The 18,893-nt window shown below is 43.3% G+C and overlaps 1 protein-coding gene across 2 annotated transcripts in view; it reads left to right on the top strand.

Moving 5' to 3' along the window:
- EPG5 (ectopic P-granules 5 autophagy tethering factor) overlaps positions 1-18,893 on the top strand; it is a 129,507-nt gene that overhangs the window by 40,337 nt on the left and 70,277 nt on the right. For both annotated transcript variants that reach the window (XM_042239531.2, XM_004020656.6), the window contains exons 17-24: positions 2,452-2,592; positions 11,313-11,457; positions 11,690-11,887; positions 12,268-12,378; positions 13,466-13,588; positions 14,481-14,647; positions 15,591-15,812; positions 17,632-17,755. In XM_042239531.2, coding sequence (XP_042095465.1) covers positions 2,452-2,592; positions 11,313-11,457; positions 11,690-11,887; positions 12,268-12,378; positions 13,466-13,588; positions 14,481-14,647; positions 15,591-15,812; positions 17,632-17,755 — 1,231 coding nt within the window. The remainder of the gene's footprint in view (positions 1-2,451; positions 2,593-11,312; positions 11,458-11,689; positions 11,888-12,267; positions 12,379-13,465; positions 13,589-14,480; positions 14,648-15,590; positions 15,813-17,631; positions 17,756-18,893) is intronic.

The raw sequence follows: 18,893 nt of genomic DNA, 5'->3' as shown, positions 1-18,893 counted from the left end.
TCCCTAGTGATGAAGACTGAATCTGGTACAGTAAGTGACTGAAGGCATGAATATTGAGTTGGTTAAAAATCCTTTTCTTTAAAGATCATTTTCCTACTAAAACCTCTTTTACCCATACTTTGTGATTCTTGTGTTTTAAATTAACTGTAGCACCTTTTTAGCATCTGATTTCAATATGTTATTGCCCATTCAGTGTGTATTCAGTGGGATGCCAGTTGTCATATGAGCTGTTAGTGTTCAGCCTATGCTATGAAGTAGGAGAGATAACAGAACAATTGGCAGTACTGAACAATATAATCATGGGCTGTGAAAATCGCTCAGTTGTGTCTGTTCCTTATGACACATTGGACTGTAGCCCGCCTGGCTCCTCTGTCCATGGAATTTTCTAGGCACGAATATCAGAGTGGGTAGCCCTTCCCTTCTCCAGGGGATCTTCCCAACCCAGGGATGGAACTGAGGTCTTCCGCATTGCAGGCGGATTCTTGACCATCTGAGCCACCGGGGAAGACCTGATCCTAGGCTGGATGATACAAGTAGAGCACTGGTTCTTAACCTTGACCACCCTTTAGAATCACCTTTCTGGTGATTCTGTTTACCAGTATGGGGAAGAGAGTGAGAATCCTGATCTCATTGTACTGGGGGCCAGTTCTCCAGGTGAATCTTAATGTGCAGCTTAGACTGAGAACTTCTTAAGAGTATGGGCAGAGAAAGGTAAAAGAAGGAGAGCTCACCAGAGCAGGATACCATCATGGAGGAGCTAAGCTGTGGGGAGGAGTGTTAATTAGAGAAGACGCCCTGGGCTAAGGAGGAGAGTGGTGATCTCACCTTCCGCCGGTGATCAGTGCGCCCAGTGTTGAAGATCCTGCGCCGCAGCACCTGTGCCCTTGCCCTGTGCCCACCATATTAATGCGCGATCACTTCCCCCTCCTCCTCGAGGGGCTCTGTTTCCTGATGGTAGGGGTGTGCTAGGGGCAGTGTCTTGTATCTTTGTGTCTCCAGAACTTCTGCTTCATAGGTAGTTCTTTATGTTTTTTTCCTTCTAGTTTTATTGAGATATAATTTACATACAGCAGTCTGTAAGTTTAAGGTGTACAGCATAACGATTTACAAAATTTTTTTAACTGGAGGAACATTGCTTTACAATGTTACGTTGGTTTCTGTTGTACAATGGCACAAATCAGTCATAATTATATATATCTATTCGCTCCCTGCTGAGCCTCCCTCCCCTTCCACCATCCCACCCCTCTGGGTCATCACAGAGCACCAGGCTGGGCTCCCTGTGTTTTAGAGCAGGTTCCCACTAGCTCTCTGTTTCACACATGATACTGTATGTACGTCAGTACTGCTTTCTCGGTTTGTCCCTCCCTCTCCTTCCCCTGCTCTGTCCACAGGTCCATTCTGTACATCTGCATCTCTGTTCCTTGCCTGCAAATAGTTTTTTATCCTACTGTTTTTCTAGATTCTCTATATATGCATTAATGCATGATATTTGTTTTCTTCTTTCTGACTTACTTCGCTCTGTATGACAGGCTTTAGGTTTATCCACCTCAGTTCAACTGGCTCAAATTCATTTCTTTTTATGGTTGTGTAATATTTCATTGTATGTATTTACCACGTCTTCTTTATCCATTCATCTGTAGATGGACATCTAATTTGCTTCCATGTCCTGGCTATCAGCATAATGATTTGACTTACACACATCATGAAGTAGTTATCACAAGTTTAGTGGACATCCATCATCTCATATAGATATAAAATTAAAGAATAGAAATATTTTTTTTCTTGTGATGAAGACTCTTGGGGTTTACTCCCTTAAAAACTTTTATGTATAATACACAACAATGTTACTTACATTTATCATGTTGTACATTACATTATTTATTTGATAACTGGAAAATTGTACCTTTTGACCATCTTCACCTAATTCCCTTTCTCTCCACCTTCCCTGACCACCCCTTGCCTCGTCACCCTTGGCCTCTGGTAACCACAAATATCATCTCTTTTTCTATGAGCTTGTTTGTTTGCTTTTGAAGTATAATTTATCTGCAACACTGTGTTAGCTCCTATTATACAGCATAGTGATTCAGTATTTCTATACATTTATAACTGATCACCTGATAAGTCTGGTTATGATATGTTACCATTGAACACATGTACCATATGTTATATAGTTATTGACTATATTTCCCACACTGTACATTTCATACCCATAACTCATTTATTTTGCAGTTTGAAGTTTGTACCTCTTAATCTCTCTCATATGTTTCTCCACCCCAAGCTGCTTCCTCCTAGGATTATGATTCTAGCATTTGTGTGTGAAATTTGGCTATGTATAAATGTGTTGGAGACCTGAGATAATCCAGGTAGCTTGTAGGCTGATGATGCATTAAAAGAATATCATTTCATGAACTGACTACCTTATGTGCTCATTGTTTTTTTCTTTTTCCATAGCATTGAGAAGTTCTGTGCAGAAGGCATCCCACTCTTGGGAATTCTGGTCCAATCGAGGCATTTGAGAACAGTGGTCCATGTCCTGGATAAGATTCTGCCTTTGTTCTACCCTTGCCAGTATTACCTTCTAAAGAATGAGCAGTAAGTGGAGAACAGCACAGCAAATATAAAAGGACTGTGTCCTCTGGTTTTTCAAGTATAATATAGGCAATGATATTTCAATAGTGTATTTCTTATAAAGCAGAAAGCTTCCTGCCTAGTTGAGAATGCAGAGTGATGAATGAAGTCTAATAATGATCCCAGTTTTACTGTTATGAAAGATACTTCCTTTTGTCATTTAATTATGGATTGCTTGATAGCTTATAGTATTGAAAAAGGTGGCTGTTTCCCTGAGACTGGGAGTAGTGCTTCTGACCTTGAGCAGCGAATGACTTTGCTGTTGTAACAGTAGCAAAGCATATATATTGCCTTTAATTGCAGTGTGCATGGGGCCGCATTACAGACAGAGAAGATGCGCAGAAAGGTGTTCATCACGTGAGACATTCATAATCTTGTGAGAAAATAAGACTTTTGAGGTAATCACAAAGTTATGAAACAAAATACTGGCAAGGCCATGATAGGGCGTACAGATTGCATTTGTATTACAGTTGACCCTTGAATCACACAGGATTGAACTGTGTAGGATATTTTTCAATAAATGTACTAGAAAACTTTTTGGAGATTTGAGACAGTTTGAAAAAATTCCCAGATGAACTATGTAGCCTACAAATGTTGAAAAAAGTATGCATGAATGTGTAAAATATATCTGGATACTAGTTTATCATCTACTATAACATCCTGAAAGATGATGCTGTGAAAGTGCTGCACTCGGTATGCCAGCAAATTTGGAAAACTCAGCAGTGGCCACAGGACTGGAAAAGGTCAGTTTTCTTTCCAATCCCAAAGAAAGGCAATGCCAAAGAATGCTCAAACTACCACACAATCGCACTCATCTCACACGCTAGTAAAGGAATGCTCAAAATTCTCTAAGCCAGGCTTCAGCAATACGTGAACCGTGAACTTCCTGATGTGCAAGCTGGTTTTAGACAAGGCAGAGGAACCAAAGATCAAATTGCCAACATCCTCTGGATCATGGAAAAAGCAAGAAAGTTCCAGAAAAACATCTATTTCTGCTTTATGCCAAAGCCTTTGACTGTGTGGATCACAATAAACAGTGGTAAATTCTGAGAGATATGGGAATACCAGACCACCTGACCTGCCTCTTGAGAAATCTGTAGGCAGGTCAGGAAGCAACAGTTAGAACTGGACATGGAACAACCGACTGGTTCCAAGTAGGAAAAGGAGTCCGTCAAGGCTGTATATTGTCACCCTGCTTATTTAACTTCTATGCAGAGTACATCATGAGAAACGCAGGAGTGGAAGAAGCACAAGCTGGAATCAAGATTGCTGGGAGAAATATCAGTAACCTCAGATATGCAGATGATACCACCCTTTTGGTAGAAAGTGAAGAGGGACTAAAAAGGCTCTTGATGAAAGTGAAAGAGGAGAGTGAAAAAGTTGGTTTAAAGCTCAACATTCAGAAAATGAAGATCATGGCATGTGGTCCTATCACTTCATGGCAAATGGATGGGGAAACAGTGTTAGACTTTTTGCGGGGGCTCCAAAATCACTGCAGATGGTGACTGCAGCCATGAAATTAAAAGATGCTTACTCCTTGGAAGAAAAGTTATGACCAACCTAGAAGGCAATGGCAACCCACTCCAGTACTCTTGCCTGGCAAATCCCATGGACGGAGGAGCCTGGTAGGCTGCAGTCCATGGGGTTGCTAGGAGTCGGACACGAATGAGCAACTTCACTTTCACTTTTCACTTTGATGCATTGGAGAAGGAAATGGCAACCCACTCCAGTGTTCTTGCCTGGAGGATCCCAGGGATGGGGGAGCCTGGTGGGCTGCCGTCTATGGGGTCGCACAGAGTCGAACACGACTGAAGCGACTTAGCAGCAGCAGCAGATAGCATATTGAAAAGCAGAGACATTACTTTGCCAACAAAGGTCAGTCTAGTCAAGGCTATGGTTTTTCCTGTGGTCATGTATGGATGTGAGAGTTGGACTATGAAGAAAGCTGAGCGCCGAAGAATTGATGCTTTTGAACTGTGGTGTTGGAGAAAACTCCTGAGAGTCCCTTGGACTGCAAGGAGATCCAACCAGTCCATTCTGAAGGAGATCAGCCCTGGGATTTCTTTGGAAGGAATGATGCTAAAGCTGAAACTCCAGTACTTTGGCCACCTCATGCGAAGAGTTGACTCATTGGAAAAGACCCTGATGCTGGGAGGGATTGGGGGCAGGAGGAGAAGGGGACGACCGAGGATGAGATGACTGGATGGCGTCACTGACTCGATGGACGTGAGTCTGAGTGAACTCCGGGAGTTGGTGATGGACAGGGAGGCCTGGCGTGCTGCAATCATGGTGTCGCAAAGAGTCGGACACGACTGAGTGACTGAACTGAACTGAACCATAACATATACATAAATCTATTATAAAACGTTAAAATTTATCAGCAGTTAAACACACAAGGAGAGACCATACATGATGCTGTTGAGAGTAGTAGGAACAAACCTAAAGAGACAATATTAATTTATAGCTGCATAAATTAACTAGTACATTCTGTACTACTGTAATAATTTTGTAGCCACCACCTGTTGGACTTCCAGGTGGCTTTGAGGTAAAGAATCCATCTGCAACGCAGAAGACGCAGGAGATGTGGGTTCATTCCCTAGGTGGGGAAGATCCCCTGGAGGAGGAAATGGCAACCCACTCCAGTATTCTTGCCTGGAAAAATCCCATGGACAGAAGAGCCTGGAGGGCTATAGTCCTTGGGGTCCCAAAGAGTTAGCATGACTGAGCGTGCAGGCATGCACCTGTTGCCGTCAGGGTGCACTCGAGTGAATATCTACCCGACACGCTGTGTGACGCTAATCATCTCCAAGTGAGCAGTTTGTTTCTCCAGTAAATGGTGCATCACAGTAATAAGTGACTTCCTGCAGTTCTCGAATCATTTTCATTGTGTTTAGTGCAATACTTGTAAGCCTAAGGCAACACCAGGGGACTGCTAATGATTCTGAAAGTGCTCCCAAGAAGCAGAGAAAAGTCATGACATTACAAGAAAAAGCTGAATTGCTTGATATGTACCGTAGATTGAGGTCTGCAGTTGCATTGCCTGTCATTTCACGATAAATGAATCGGGTGTAGGGACCACTGTAAAAAGAAAGAAAAGGAAATTCATGAAGCTGTCACTGCAGCTATACCAGCAGGTGCTGAAACATTGCACATTTTGTGAAACGCCTTTTTGTCTCATATTGAAAGTACAGCTTTTATTTGAGCACAGGATGGCTCTAAGAAAGACATACGTATAGGTCCTAATGTGATTAGGGAAAAGTCAAAAGTTGTTATATGACAACTTAAAGCAAAAGGCAGGTGAAGGCTCTAAAGCTGGAGAATTCAGTTCCAGTAGAATATGGTTTGATAATTTTAGAAGTAGTTTGGCTTTAAAACGTCAAGATAACAGGAGAAGCAGCTTCTGTCAACATAGGTAGCAGACAAATTCCCAGATGCCATTACAAATATCATTGAGGAGAAAGGATCTCTGCCTGAACAGGTTTTTAATGCAGGTGAAATGCCCTATTCTGGAAAAAAAAAATGCTACAAAGGACATTTGTTAGCAAGGAAGGAAGGGAAGCAGGCATCAAGATTGAAGGCAGGAAGGGATATGGTAATTCTGCTGTTTTGTGTAAATGCAATTGGGATTACCATCAGGACTGCCCTTACCTGTAAACCTGTTGACCCCCGAGCCTTGAAGGGAAAAGATAAACACTAGCTCCCAGTCTTTTGGTTGTACAAGAAGGCCTGGGTAGAGAGAACTTTTTTTCTTGATTAGTTCCTTCAAGCTTTGTCTGTGTTGCCAGTAAAGGACTCCTTTTTGAAATTCTTTGGATACTGGACATACAGAACCTCATGAGTTCAACACTGAAGGCATCGTAGTGATCTCTTTGCCCTCAAACACACCATCTCTAATTCAGTTTGTACATTAGGAGGTCATAAGGACCTTTAAGGCTCATTATACATGGTACTTTATGGAAATAGTTGTCAATGCTATGGAAGAGAACCCTAGTAGAGAGAAAATGATGAAAATCTGGAAGGATTATGCCATTTAAGATGCTATTGTCGTTACAGAAACAAGCATGAAAAGAAACTTCCTTAATATTTCAGTGGCTAAGACTTCATGCTCACAATGCAGGGGCCCTGGATTTGGTTCCTATTCAGGGAACCAGATCCCACATGCTGCAACTAAGAGTTCGCATGATAAAACTAAAGATCCCACATGTCTCAACTGATAACCTAGCGCAGCCAAATAAGCACATAAATATTAAAACAGAAAGGGAAAAACCCCCTGAAAGCCATCAGCCCAAAACAATAAATTCCTGTTGGAGAAAAGTGTGTTCAGAGGTTGTGTATGACAGAGACAGTCAAGGAAATCATGAAAGGGATTGTGGGTATGGCAGAGAAGGTTGGGGTGGGGGAAGGGTTTCAAGAAATGGATCTTGCAGAAATTCAAGAGCTAATAGACAGCATACCAGAGGAGTTAACAGAAGATGATTTGATTGGCACGGGTGCTTCTGAACCAGTACCAGCTGATGAGGAAGAAGCAGTGCCAGAAAACAGTTAACATTGATAGTCTGGCAGAAGGTTCCGATCACTGAAGACTGATCTCGACCTCTTTTAGAACACAAACCCTTCTATGATACAGGCTCTGAAATTAGCAAATGGGGAAGGAGGACTGATACTGTATAGAAGAAATATTTTGGGAGAAATGAAGAAGCAAAGAAGTCAGAAATTTCAGTGTATTTCTCTAAAGTTACACTGAGTGTGCCTGCGTCTCCTCTTCCCCTTCCACCTCCTCTCCTTCCTCCGCCTCTGCCGCTCCTGAGACAGCAAGACCAGCCCCGCCTTTTGCTCCTCCTCAGCCTGCTCAGTGGGACATTAATGAAGATAAAGACTTTTATGATGATCCACTTCCACTATTTACTATTTCCAACAGTAAATAGTCATAATGCTCTACACTGATAAACTTACCTATTGGGTATGTATGTGTCTTTGTGTGGAAATCTGACAACTGTATGGCAAGAACGGTATGAGACGATTTTGAGTCATCATCCTCGTCACCTAAGTATTCATCATGTAGTACGTGCTGTGCAAGACTAGTGTTAAAATGAACAGCCTCTCCTTACATGGGCACGAGGTGAGTGACGTTTAGTATAAAATGAGCAATTAAAATGAATAGCCTCTCCTTACATGGGCACGAGGTGAGTGACGTTTAATATAAAATGAGTAATGTGTTAGTTTTCTTACTGTTGTACACCTTTGCTTTCAAAGAATTGCACAGTATGCTTCTCTCTCATAATTGGAGAAATGGTATTCCACCTGTCATCACAGATAAGTGGTTTTTAAAAGAATGTAATGTTTACAGTACTGTATTATGAATATGACCGTCATACTCTCTGTGATTAAATTTTTATAACAAATCATTCATTAGTATACAGGCTAGATAATTCTGAAACTGTCATATTGATTATACTAGGCTACCATAGAACAGTCATGTTGCTGCTTCATTACTAATGCATGAATGGTTATTATACCTGTAAGTACATGTAAATTTCTTTTTCACACTGTCTTTTCATTTTTGTTGTCTGGTGTTAATAGGTGTAGCATCTACAGGGTTTTATAGCATATAAGGCAGTATTGATGTGGGTGCTGATAGATGTTTCGCCTTGTAAACAGATGATGTAAGCTTACAGTATCAGTGGATACAGTACAATACTGTAAATGTATTTTCTCTTCCTTATGATTTTCATAACATTTTCTTTAACTTTATGATAAGAATATAGTATATAATACATACAGCATAAAATTAGTGTTAATTGACTGTTTATGTTGTTGGTAAGGCTTCTGGTCATCAGTAAGCTATTAATAGTTAAGTTTTGGGGGCAGTCAAAAGTTATACGTGAATTTTTAAGTGCATGGGACATCAATACCTATAGCCCTGTGGATTTAAGGATATATGTGGCAAAAGTATATGGAATCATGGTAAAAAAAAATAGCTGCTTAGGGAGGAAAAAGAATTAAGGATGAGTAATTGCACATGGTGAGAATCCAGTACAGACCTGTTGCCAGGAAGGGACTCTATTGGCTCCTATGATTAGAAAACAAGGCTCATGATAACATCAGGTCATTCTGAAGTGGCGGTTCTCAACTTGTGGAGTTTTGACCCTCAGGGGACACTTGATATTGTCTAGAGATCAGTGTGGCTCAGCGATGAAGAATCTGCCTGCAGTGCAGGAGCTGTGCGTTCAATCCCTGGGTTGGAAAGATCCCTTGGAGGAGGAAACCCATTCCAGTATTCTTGCCTGGGAAATCCCATGGTTGGGGGAGCCTGGCAGTCTACAGTCCATGGGGTCGCAAGGAGCGGACCCAGCGTAGTGACTAAACGCCAAGAGATCATTTTGGTTGTCACAGCCTGGTTGGGAGTGGAGCAGGTAGGGCAGGTGGTTGGGAGGAGGGGATTTAGGGGACGACTGAGGGAAGCTGCTACTGATAGCTGGTGGATAGAGGCCAGAGGTGTACTGAACATTCCATAGTGCACAGGAGAGCCCTTCCCGGTAATCAGCCATCCCAACGTGGCAGTAGCTGCAAAGCTGAGAGGCACTGGGTTAGTGCTTCTCTGTGTGTGTGTCTGCCCTCCCAGGTCCCTTGGCCCTGCTTCTGTCTCTTTCAGGCCTTCTCTTGCAGGTGTACTTTGTCTAGGGGAATGAAACTACATGGCTACAGAGAGAACTAGGCAAAGGCAAATGTTTTTCTTTGTCATTATTCCTTATGATAATGATTCCCGATTGGTCTGACTCATCTGCTTTCCCTGTGCCTGTCGCTGTGTCCGTGGGTTTGCCCAGTCCTGGGAGGACAGTGTACAGCGATTCTGTATTGAAAGTCTCTCCCTCCCACAAATCTAGTGTGGAGGCAGGACAATTCCCCTGACCAGAGGCGGTGTTACTAAAAGTGAGACAGGCTACTCGGGCGAGCAGAAACAACAGGTGGCCCACTGATACAACTTTGTGGAAGAGGTGGGTTTCTAATTGAGCTTTGGAGCGCCTGTAGGCCTTGGGCCGGTGGAGAGAACCTGGCCTTTTCGGTATCCGTGGGGGGTGATAGGAGGGTCTGGAGAAGGCCAGGCTGGGGAGGAGCGTGGCAGGAGGGAGCTGGGAGGAGGCCATCTGGCTGGGGCCTTTGGAAGAGTGAGGAAGGTGGAGGTGAGGCCCGATGAGGAGGCCCGATGGCAGAGGCAGGCAGTGTGTCCAGAGACATGAGGGGGACACTACAGTTTTCCCATTGGGTGTCATTTCAAACGGCATGTCACAGACTTGCCCCGGATGAGACTTAACTGAGAGCTTATTAAGTATGGATTCCCAGCTCCTCCCCCAGATATTCTGCCTTAGAAAGAACGCATCAGGAACTTGGGACCTGTTTTTATGAAACCAGCATTCTAGGCCGGGCAGGTCTGAGGCCACTCGTGTCCTGGTTAGCACGTGGCTTTCAGGGTGCTCGTGTGTGGGGTGTGCCCTCACCCCAGCACTCTAGTGTGGACACAGGCGAGTTCCTTCACTGTCAGAGCCTCCATTCTTTATTTGTTTGATGAGATAATACTCTTTCTCAAACAGGCTGAGTGTAAGGATTAAGTGATACGCCAGAAGTTTGATGCCTGCTTGGAACAATTTTAATAAATTGCCTTTAGGGTTTTGTGATTTGGGGCGTTAGATTGAAAATTAGATTGAATGGTCTATTTTGCTGCCCTCCCTCCCAATGCTAAGTTTTGAGTGAAGGTGAATACTTCCTGGCTCCGTTTCCAGTGCTCGCTTCTCTGCCCTTGAATGCTCACACAAACTCTGCTCTCTGAACTCGTACAGGGCTGCATTGTGCTGGTCCTGTCATAGCTTTTCTTTTCCACTCGAGTGGAGTTTGGCCTGCATCGTGCCAGCTGTGAAGTGGGACGCTCCCTCACTCAGCAGTAGCCTCTGCACTGCCACCATCTGCACGCAGGCCGGGCATTGCCCTCAGACACATAGGAAGTTGTCACATCCTGGGGATGTGGTTCCCGGTTTTAAGTGTCAGGAAGGAAAATGGTGATGCTGTGGGAGAGGTTAATGGGTTAGACATGTTTTAGGTGCAGGGAAGGGGTCAGGAAGTCTCCTCTGAGGAGGGGACATTTCAGATGAGAGATGAGGGCCGAGTAGGAGTTTGTCAGGTTAGGTGTGGGGGAAGTGTTTCAGGCAGAAAACCCAGCAGAGACAAAGGCCCTAGGCTAGGATGGAGCCTGGCGCACCCAGGGAATGAGTCTGTAACTGAATTATGATATCTGCACACACACATACCCCACCCCTGCTGCCCAGTGTCCCATATACCACCAGATTGCAGGGTGATTCTGCAGACATGTCTGCTTTTGTCAGTGGGAGTGGGAAGGGGATGGAGTGGTGCTTTGGGTGTTTTCCCCTCTAATGCTCTTTAACTTGCACAGGTTTATATGTCCTAGACCTGTTTCACTGCACGTTTATAGGTGGGTAGATTTAACCCATGTCAGACTGGAAAACTTTATTCTTCTGAAGTTCCTGAAGATTTCTATCAGAATCCCTGAATAGAGCTTTAGTCTAAAAATGGGGCCATATCAGTGTTTTCCGTTTCTCATCGGTAATTAGCCACTGGAGATTCTGCCGACATCCGGTCGGGAGGTAGAGAGAGTTGTCGTGTGTGCTCCGCAGGTTTCTGTCACACCTCCTCCTGTTCCTGCACTTGGACAGCGGGGTCCCCCAGGGTGTCACGCAGCAGGTCACTCACAAGGTGGCACAGCACCTGACAGGAGCCAGCCACGGGGACAACGTGAAGCTTCTCAACAGCATGATTCAGGTCAGGGTCCCGCCAGCCCTCAAGGGTACCCTCGCCTGCCTTCCTGATCAGATGCCTCTGGTGCCAGCACGTCTCTGTGTTTTGGTCATTTCAGAGCCCTTGGCACAGCGCTTTTGGCCAAGGAAGGCAGCAGATCTGGGTTTTGTAATGGAGCTAGATGTTATTTTATTTGTGTTTTAAGGGTGGGAGGCTAGTTATTGCCTTTCTCATCACCTGAGCCCTTTCTCCATAGGCCCACATTTCTGTAAGCACTCAGCCCAATGAAGTGGGCCCGGTAGCTGTATTGGAGTTCTGGGTTCAGGCTCTCATAAGCCAGCATCTTTGGTACCGGGAACAACCCATCCTCTTCCTCATGGACCATTTGTGTAAAACAGCTTTTCAGTTGAGGCAAGAAGATTGTGTGCAGAAATTGCTCTACCAGCAACATAAGGTAAACCTGCTGCGGAGTTTATCTTTGTCTACAGCTAGAAAGCAACCTTCCAAGGAGGCTCCCCCCGTGCATCCTTCTCAGTGCTGCTCTGTGCCCACTGCGTTTTTAAAGCCCTGCCTTAACAGTGTCTTATCCAGAAACCATAGTCTGCTAGCATGGATCCTTATAAAGCCAAAGAAGGGCACCCTAGGAGGAGCCCTGCTCATTCATTACATTTGCCTATGAGGTGGGATTATCACTGCTGGTAGACTAATTACCGGACTCTGTATCTTACCTGAATTGTCCGCTGGCATAAGATAATTGCTGTACTCTTGAAAAGCTCATTGGTTCTGTTTTCTAAAAGCCGCCTCTCTCTGCTCCACATGCTCTCCCTGGTGTAGAATGCTTTGGGCTACCACTGTGACCGGAGTCTGCTGTCCTCTTTGGTGAGCTGGATCCTGGCAGGCAACATCACTCCTTCCTTTGTGGAGGGCTTGGCCACGCCCACTCAGGTAGGAAACCTGCTGTGGATCACTTGTTATCTCTGTATACTTCAGTATTGTTATTATCCTTACCTACATTGCTAATAGCCTAAAATATCTAACATCTATTCAACACTTACTATACATAAGAATGCTTTTTCATTTAATCCTCACAGTAGCCCTCTGTTGAGGTTTTCACAGGGGCATTAACTGAGGTTTAGCAGAGTCAAGTGGTTGGCTCAGGATCGAATAGCTTGTTATCAAAACTCTAGCTGCCTGACTGCAGAGCCTGCCCAGCAGCAGGACAGAATGGTTAAGAACCTGGAGCCAGACTGCCTGGGACTCAGCCTCGTTTGTGCCGTTTGCTAGCCCTGTGCCTTGGAAACGGGCTTACTCTTTGTCCTCAGAGTCCTCAACAGTCAAATGAGTGTAATGTTATTACTAGGTGTTGGTTGTTTATTGTTATCATCATTTTCATTAATTCACCGCATTGTTTTTATCATTATTACCACCTCTTGGACTTTGTGTGTCCAATTCTGTCTTTGCTTTATCACTTAAATAAGTAGTAGCGTTCTTTAACTTCCTGTCAGAGTCTTACCTGCTGCTTTTCCTCATACCTCTTGGGATCCAGCTGAGACAAACTCCATGTTGTTATCTGCATATATCTCTGGCGTTTCCATCTTTTGATGAGCTGATTCTCTTATCAGACATGCCTTCCTCTCTGGTCTCTGTGTAGAGCCTTGTCTGATATATTTATCCTCTCTGATCCCACCTCCTTTCTCTAGTTTCCCATAGCGCTTGACCTCTGATTCAAAACTCACACTTGTCACTTTACATTTTGGTTACTTAAACATTAGTCTGTCTCCCCTGGTTAAGGGCAGTTGCTAAAGTAGCCTTTCCAAAGGAATTTAATGTTTTTCAATAGCCTATTTTATATAAATTTTTATCTGTGAGACAAGTAGAAATAGGTTTAGAAAAGCTATGTGTCAATTTTAGAAACTATAAATGTGTTGCTTGAAATTGTGATAGCAAAGGTGTTAATCTGTGGAATATGAAGGCGTGTTTTCCTGTCTGAATTGGAGCTCGTTCCCTTCATGTTTACCTGGTGTCCTTGCAGGTCTGGTTTGCGTGGACAGTCCTGAACATGGAATCCATCTTTGAAGAAGACTCCCAACTCCGAAGAGTTGTTGAAGGGGAATTGGTTATAAACTCCGCATTTACGCCCGACCAAGCTCTGAAGGTGCAAATAGCAGTTCTGCATTTGAGTGGTAGAAGGTGGTTTACACTTTGATGCCGATGGGTTCACCTATAGCTTTTGGACTTCTGTGTTTTCTTTTGTTGGGAATGTTTGGGAAGCACAATAACTGTTCTAATGTTTAACATGGTGAATTGAAGTGTATATTTCCTTCCCGAAGTTTATGTAACATCGGGAGTCACAACTTTTATAATTTGAGGCTGTGTTCACTGCATGTATGAATGGGACTGCCTTTGTTTTAGAGCATCAGAATCCCCTAGAGAGCTTGTTAAGAATCTGATTCCTGGACCCCAACTTCTGAGATTCTGAATCTGGAATGGGATAAGGAATTTATTTTTAGAAACTCCCTAGCTGATCCTTAGGCTCACTAAAGTGTGAGGAAAACTGGAATAAGTCTTTAGAATTAAAGACCTTCTATTTTAGGGTCCTGTAGTATAGACTGTGCTTTTGGATTTCAGAGCCTGTCAAGGTATTTATCATTCTTGAACATCCATTTAAAAATCTAAATTTTCAAGACGTTGATAAAGTTTGTAAAATTTACTTTAGCTTTCATATTACTCTTGCACTATAGTGTTTTATGTAGAAAGGAATGGAAAGGTATGGCAATGAGATTAGACTCAGTGATGCATAAGACTCACTCCAGTTCTGGGGTTTGTGGAATTTTTAACAGAAAAAAGGCTGCCCCACGTGTCTTGTTACTGGGAATGTTAAAGTGTTAGCTAGAGGGTTAGGAAAGTAAGGTTTATATGACTTTTTTTTCCCCCCCGTATTAAATCGAAAACACAATGGTTAGCATTTCATTTGAGTCACTTAGGAAGAGCAGACCATTTGCAGATGTGATCATTACATGGTTGCTCAAAGCCCGTCTCTTTTGTAGAAAGCCCAGGCTCAGCTGAAGCTCCCCATCGTCCCGTCCCTGCAGAGGCTGCTGATCTATCGCTGGGCCCAGCAGGCCCTCCTCACGCCTTCTGACCATCCTCTTCTGCCACTCATATGGCAGAAGTTCTTCCTCCTGTATCTCCACCGCCCAGGACCGCAGTATGGGTATGGCACCCAGTGTGGTAGGGAATCGGTTCCTGCCTTTGCCCTGCTCTGCTGCACTGTGTTCTCACACTGTGACATGGGAATGAGAGGCATTCTCTGGCTCAGAGCCTCCCTCCTTTCCTGTTTCACATCTGTTAGACTGGACCTTTTCTGAGTTCAGGGTATCTTGGGGCAGCTCTCGCTTCATCACCCCCCATACCCAGTTTGGTGAAGACAACACTCTGGAACTGTGCAGAGTTTATCAGAGAGCCTCTGGAGTCCCACACTGAGGCTGCTTGTGTGGGCATGGTGGGGCTTGATCGAAGGGACCTGTGATGCTCATGTGTGTGTGCTAAGTCGCTTCAGTCATGTCCAACTCTTTGCAACTCCATGGACTGTGCCCTCCCAGGCTCTTCTGTCCATAGGATTCTCCAGACAAGAACACTGGAGTAAATTGCTGTGCCCTTCTCCAGGGGATCTTCCCGACCTGGGGATCAAATCAAAATCGGCTCTTGCATCTCCTGCTTTGGGAGGCAGGTTCTTTACTGCTCGTGCCCCCACAGTAATGCAGGTGTGGACAAAGGCCAGGACTTGCCTCATGTGACCATTGCTGTCTGGCTCCAGCTCAGTGTTTCTGCTTCACTCGCACTCCCTTAACTCATCCTCTTTGAAACATACAGATGGTGATTCTTCATCACTTCTGTTTTCAACTGAATGCAAGTTCAAGAAGAGGTTCTGTCTTTAAACACTTCTGTATCTCTGAGTGGTGACAGTATCTTGAATTTGCATAGCATTTCATTCTTTTAAAAACTGCTTTTATATGCATCATATTGTTGGAGCCTCTATAACCATTGAGGTAAAAATGATATGTATTAATAAAATGAGTTGTTAATGGACTGTAATGTTATGTCACATAGAGAGTCTTGTGTTGATCCTAGTGTGCTCTTTGCTTGCATTTTTTAAGGTTACCTATAGATGGTTGTATTGGAAGGAGGTTTTTTCAAAGCCCTGCTCATATCAGTTTGTTGAAAGAAATGAAGAGGCGCCTGACAGAGGTGGCTGACTTCCACCACGCTGCGAGCAAGGCCCTCCGTGTTCCAGCAGAGGGCAGTGAAGGGCCGCCAGCGAGCCAGGCTGGCACCCTTGCTTACCTGACTTCACCAGAACTGCACACAGAGCTTGTGAGGTGAGGCATGACTATTTAACCATTTATGCTGTTATTTGTGGCACAGGTACTTGGATACTCGTGCTGGATTGTTGATTTGTGTTACAACTGCTCTTAACCTGTTAGATTGACTATGGAAGGTGGTTTTGACTATAGGTTTGTATCTTGTAATGTTTCTCTTTTGTATTTCTTATGAGAAGTGAATCAGCATTTTGGATATACTCTGTGAAGTGCCTGGAGTCTGACTGAACGCTTTTAAACTGGAGGGCTGGTGACCTCTTTTATTTCTTTACTTAGTAACAGAAGCAAACCAAAACTAGTGATCATAACAAGTTTACTAGTATAGTCTGCTAGGATAGTTCTCTAAAAGGAATAAATGACCCAGGCAGAGTTCTTTAAATGGGGTTCATAGACCCTCTAGGGAATTCTGGGATTGACCTGGGGTGCAGTAGATTCATAATCTTCCAAAACTGCTTCTGAAAAACACTCAGTATTTGCACACACCGTAAAGGGTTAAGAACTCAGAGGTAATTTTGTGTCCCCTTCACACTGTTTTTCTACCTTTCATTTGTAAGCTTGATGTAAACCAGATATTAATCTCATAAATATGTCTTAATAAAAATAACTCTTAATAATGAGCTCAATACAAAATGAATACAAAAGTCTCAGTGAGGAAACCCAATGTTTCAGCCCAGCTCTCAGACTTTGGGCTTGATTGACCTCAAAGCCTTAGAGCTTCTCTCTGCCTCCAGAATAATTTCTCCCTGTCTCTTGCTTGCTTGAAAGAAAATTTCTTTTTGCTGGGCTTAACCAGTGGGAAGGCTTTATCTTTGAACATTTAGATCCGCTAAGAAAGTCTTTGATGTCCCCTTTTGCCTTCTGGCATGTTGTGAAGTATATAGCCCAGGCAGAAGCTGCTTGAGAGCTCTGTCCCTGCCTTTCCCCTTTAAGAACCTCAAAGCCGTGTCCCTGGGTCTCTTCCTAGAGGCTGCTGTCAGGGTGAAGGTGGTATTTTTCCACTTCATTGCATAAAGCGCACCCACACTACCTTCTGGTCTCCACCTGGTACTTTGTGTGTAATATGTGTGCTGTAGACAGCTTTGGTACCTGTTGCTGCAAACAGCTGCTTAAAATACCAGTGATCTGAGCTAAATAGACTGTGTTCCTTGTAAAACCAAAAAATAAAAACAAAGGAAGCATCATTAAATTTTTTAAAAAAGTTTTACTGGAAAATTGAGAATTTTTTTTTTTCTTTTTCCTGTTTCTAGCTGTTTTCTTTTATTCTTTCTTCATGGGAACAGGGTGCAAACATGCTGTTGGCTCTATTTGTGACTCCTTGAGGCAGGAAATTGTTATTTAGCCTAAAGCTGGCAGAGTCTTCTGATGCATAAGTTTAAAATGGCTTTTAATGTTTTCTCTGAAAGATGGCAAATGTGTTTATTGGAATGTGATTTACACTTTTCCAAGCACCAAGACTCACTGTGACTGGATTGCCCAGGAGAGAAAAACTCCGAATTCACATCCTTGATCTGTGTTAAAGTCACCTTCTCTAGTTATTTTTTCTGGGTACTATATTTAACCCTCTTTTGTAATAGAGTTCACAGAGCCCTTTCTTCATACTTTTTGTATTAGCAATTATTATTGCATCATATTTAAATGATTTGTGACCTGTCTTTCTCCCTTGCTGGCCCTTCTTGGGAGTGGAAACATTTTCTATGTTATGTGCTTCTAAACTTCTATCTTTTAGTGCTGGTGTTCCTAGAGATGTAAGAGACTTAATTTGCTTTCACATCTTTTTGTATTTTATATAATAATTATTATTATTATTTTTTTCCTTTAGGCTCTTCAATGTGTATATATTATGGCTAGAAGATGAAAATTTTCAAAAAGGAGATACCTATATCCCTTCTCTGCCAAAGCATTATGACAGTCACCGGCTAGCAAAAGTGATGCAGAATCAGCAGGTGACAGTATATAGCAATGTCTTTTTTAGCATATCTAATTGTAATTTGAATTGGTCACTCTTGTAACTTAATGGTAAAACCACTTATTGATATGGAAATGGGCTCATTGGGATGGTCTTTTTATTTTGGTGGTGGTTTTCTCAGTATGTAAATGAGTCTTTTAAAAAATTCATTCACTTATTTGTTAATTTTTGGTTGCGCTGGGTCTGTTCTCCTTGCAGTCTTTTTCCAGGTGTGGCTAGCAGGGGCTACTCTCTGGCTGTGGCGTACAGGCTTCTCCTTGCAGTGGCTGCTCTTGTGGAGCGTGGGGTCTAGGTTCATGGGCTTCAGTGGTTGCGGCTCTGCAGCTCTTGAGCTTAGTTGCTCCACAGTATGTGGAATCTTCTTGGACTAGGGATCTAACCCATGTCTCCTGCACTGGCAGGCAGATTCCTATCCACTGTACCACAGTGAAAGTCTGTAAATGATTTTTTTGAAAGCAGTTTGTTGCCAGAATCTCGGCTCTCTGTGCACCAATGCCAAACAGAAATACAGAGACAGAGTTATGGAGGAGAAGGAAAGAGTGGCTTTATTACTTTGCCAGGCAAAGGGGGAACACAGTAGGTTATCGCCTCAAGAACTATGCCCTCCTCTCTGGTGAGTAAGGAGAGGTTGTATAGTCAGGCAGGGGTATATGATAAGGATAAAGGCAGTAACAGTCTTGGATTCTTCTTCTGCAGTTTCAAAAGGGCAGGATTGCTGACAAGGTAGAGTGTGTGCAAGGTCTTTGATCACGCTGTTAATGTGCTGCACTCTGTGCATCAGCAACCTTGGGAAACCCAGCAATGGCACAGGGCTGGAAAAGGTTAGTTTTCATTCCAGTCCCAAAGAAGGGCAATGCCAAAGAATGTTCAAACCAGCAAACAATTGCACTCATTTCACACGCTAGCAAAGTAGTGTTCAAAATCCTTCAAGCTAGACTTAAACAGTACGTGAACTCAGAAATTCCAGATGTACAAGTTGGATTCAGAAAAGGCAGTGATCAAATTGCCGACATTTCGTTGGATAAAGCAAATGAGTCCAGAAAAACATCTGTTTCTTCATTGACTATGCTAAAGCCTTTGACTGTATGGATTACAGCAAATTGTGGAAAATTCTT

Source organism: Ovis aries, chromosome 23 (genome assembly GCF_016772045.2).
Source record: "Ovis aries strain OAR_USU_Benz2616 breed Rambouillet chromosome 23, ARS-UI_Ramb_v3.0, whole genome shotgun sequence".
Lineage (NCBI taxonomy): Eukaryota > Metazoa > Chordata > Mammalia > Artiodactyla > Bovidae > Ovis > Ovis aries.
Note: the sequence above shows the minus strand (reverse complement) of the source record. Positions and strands in the feature narration are given on the sequence as shown.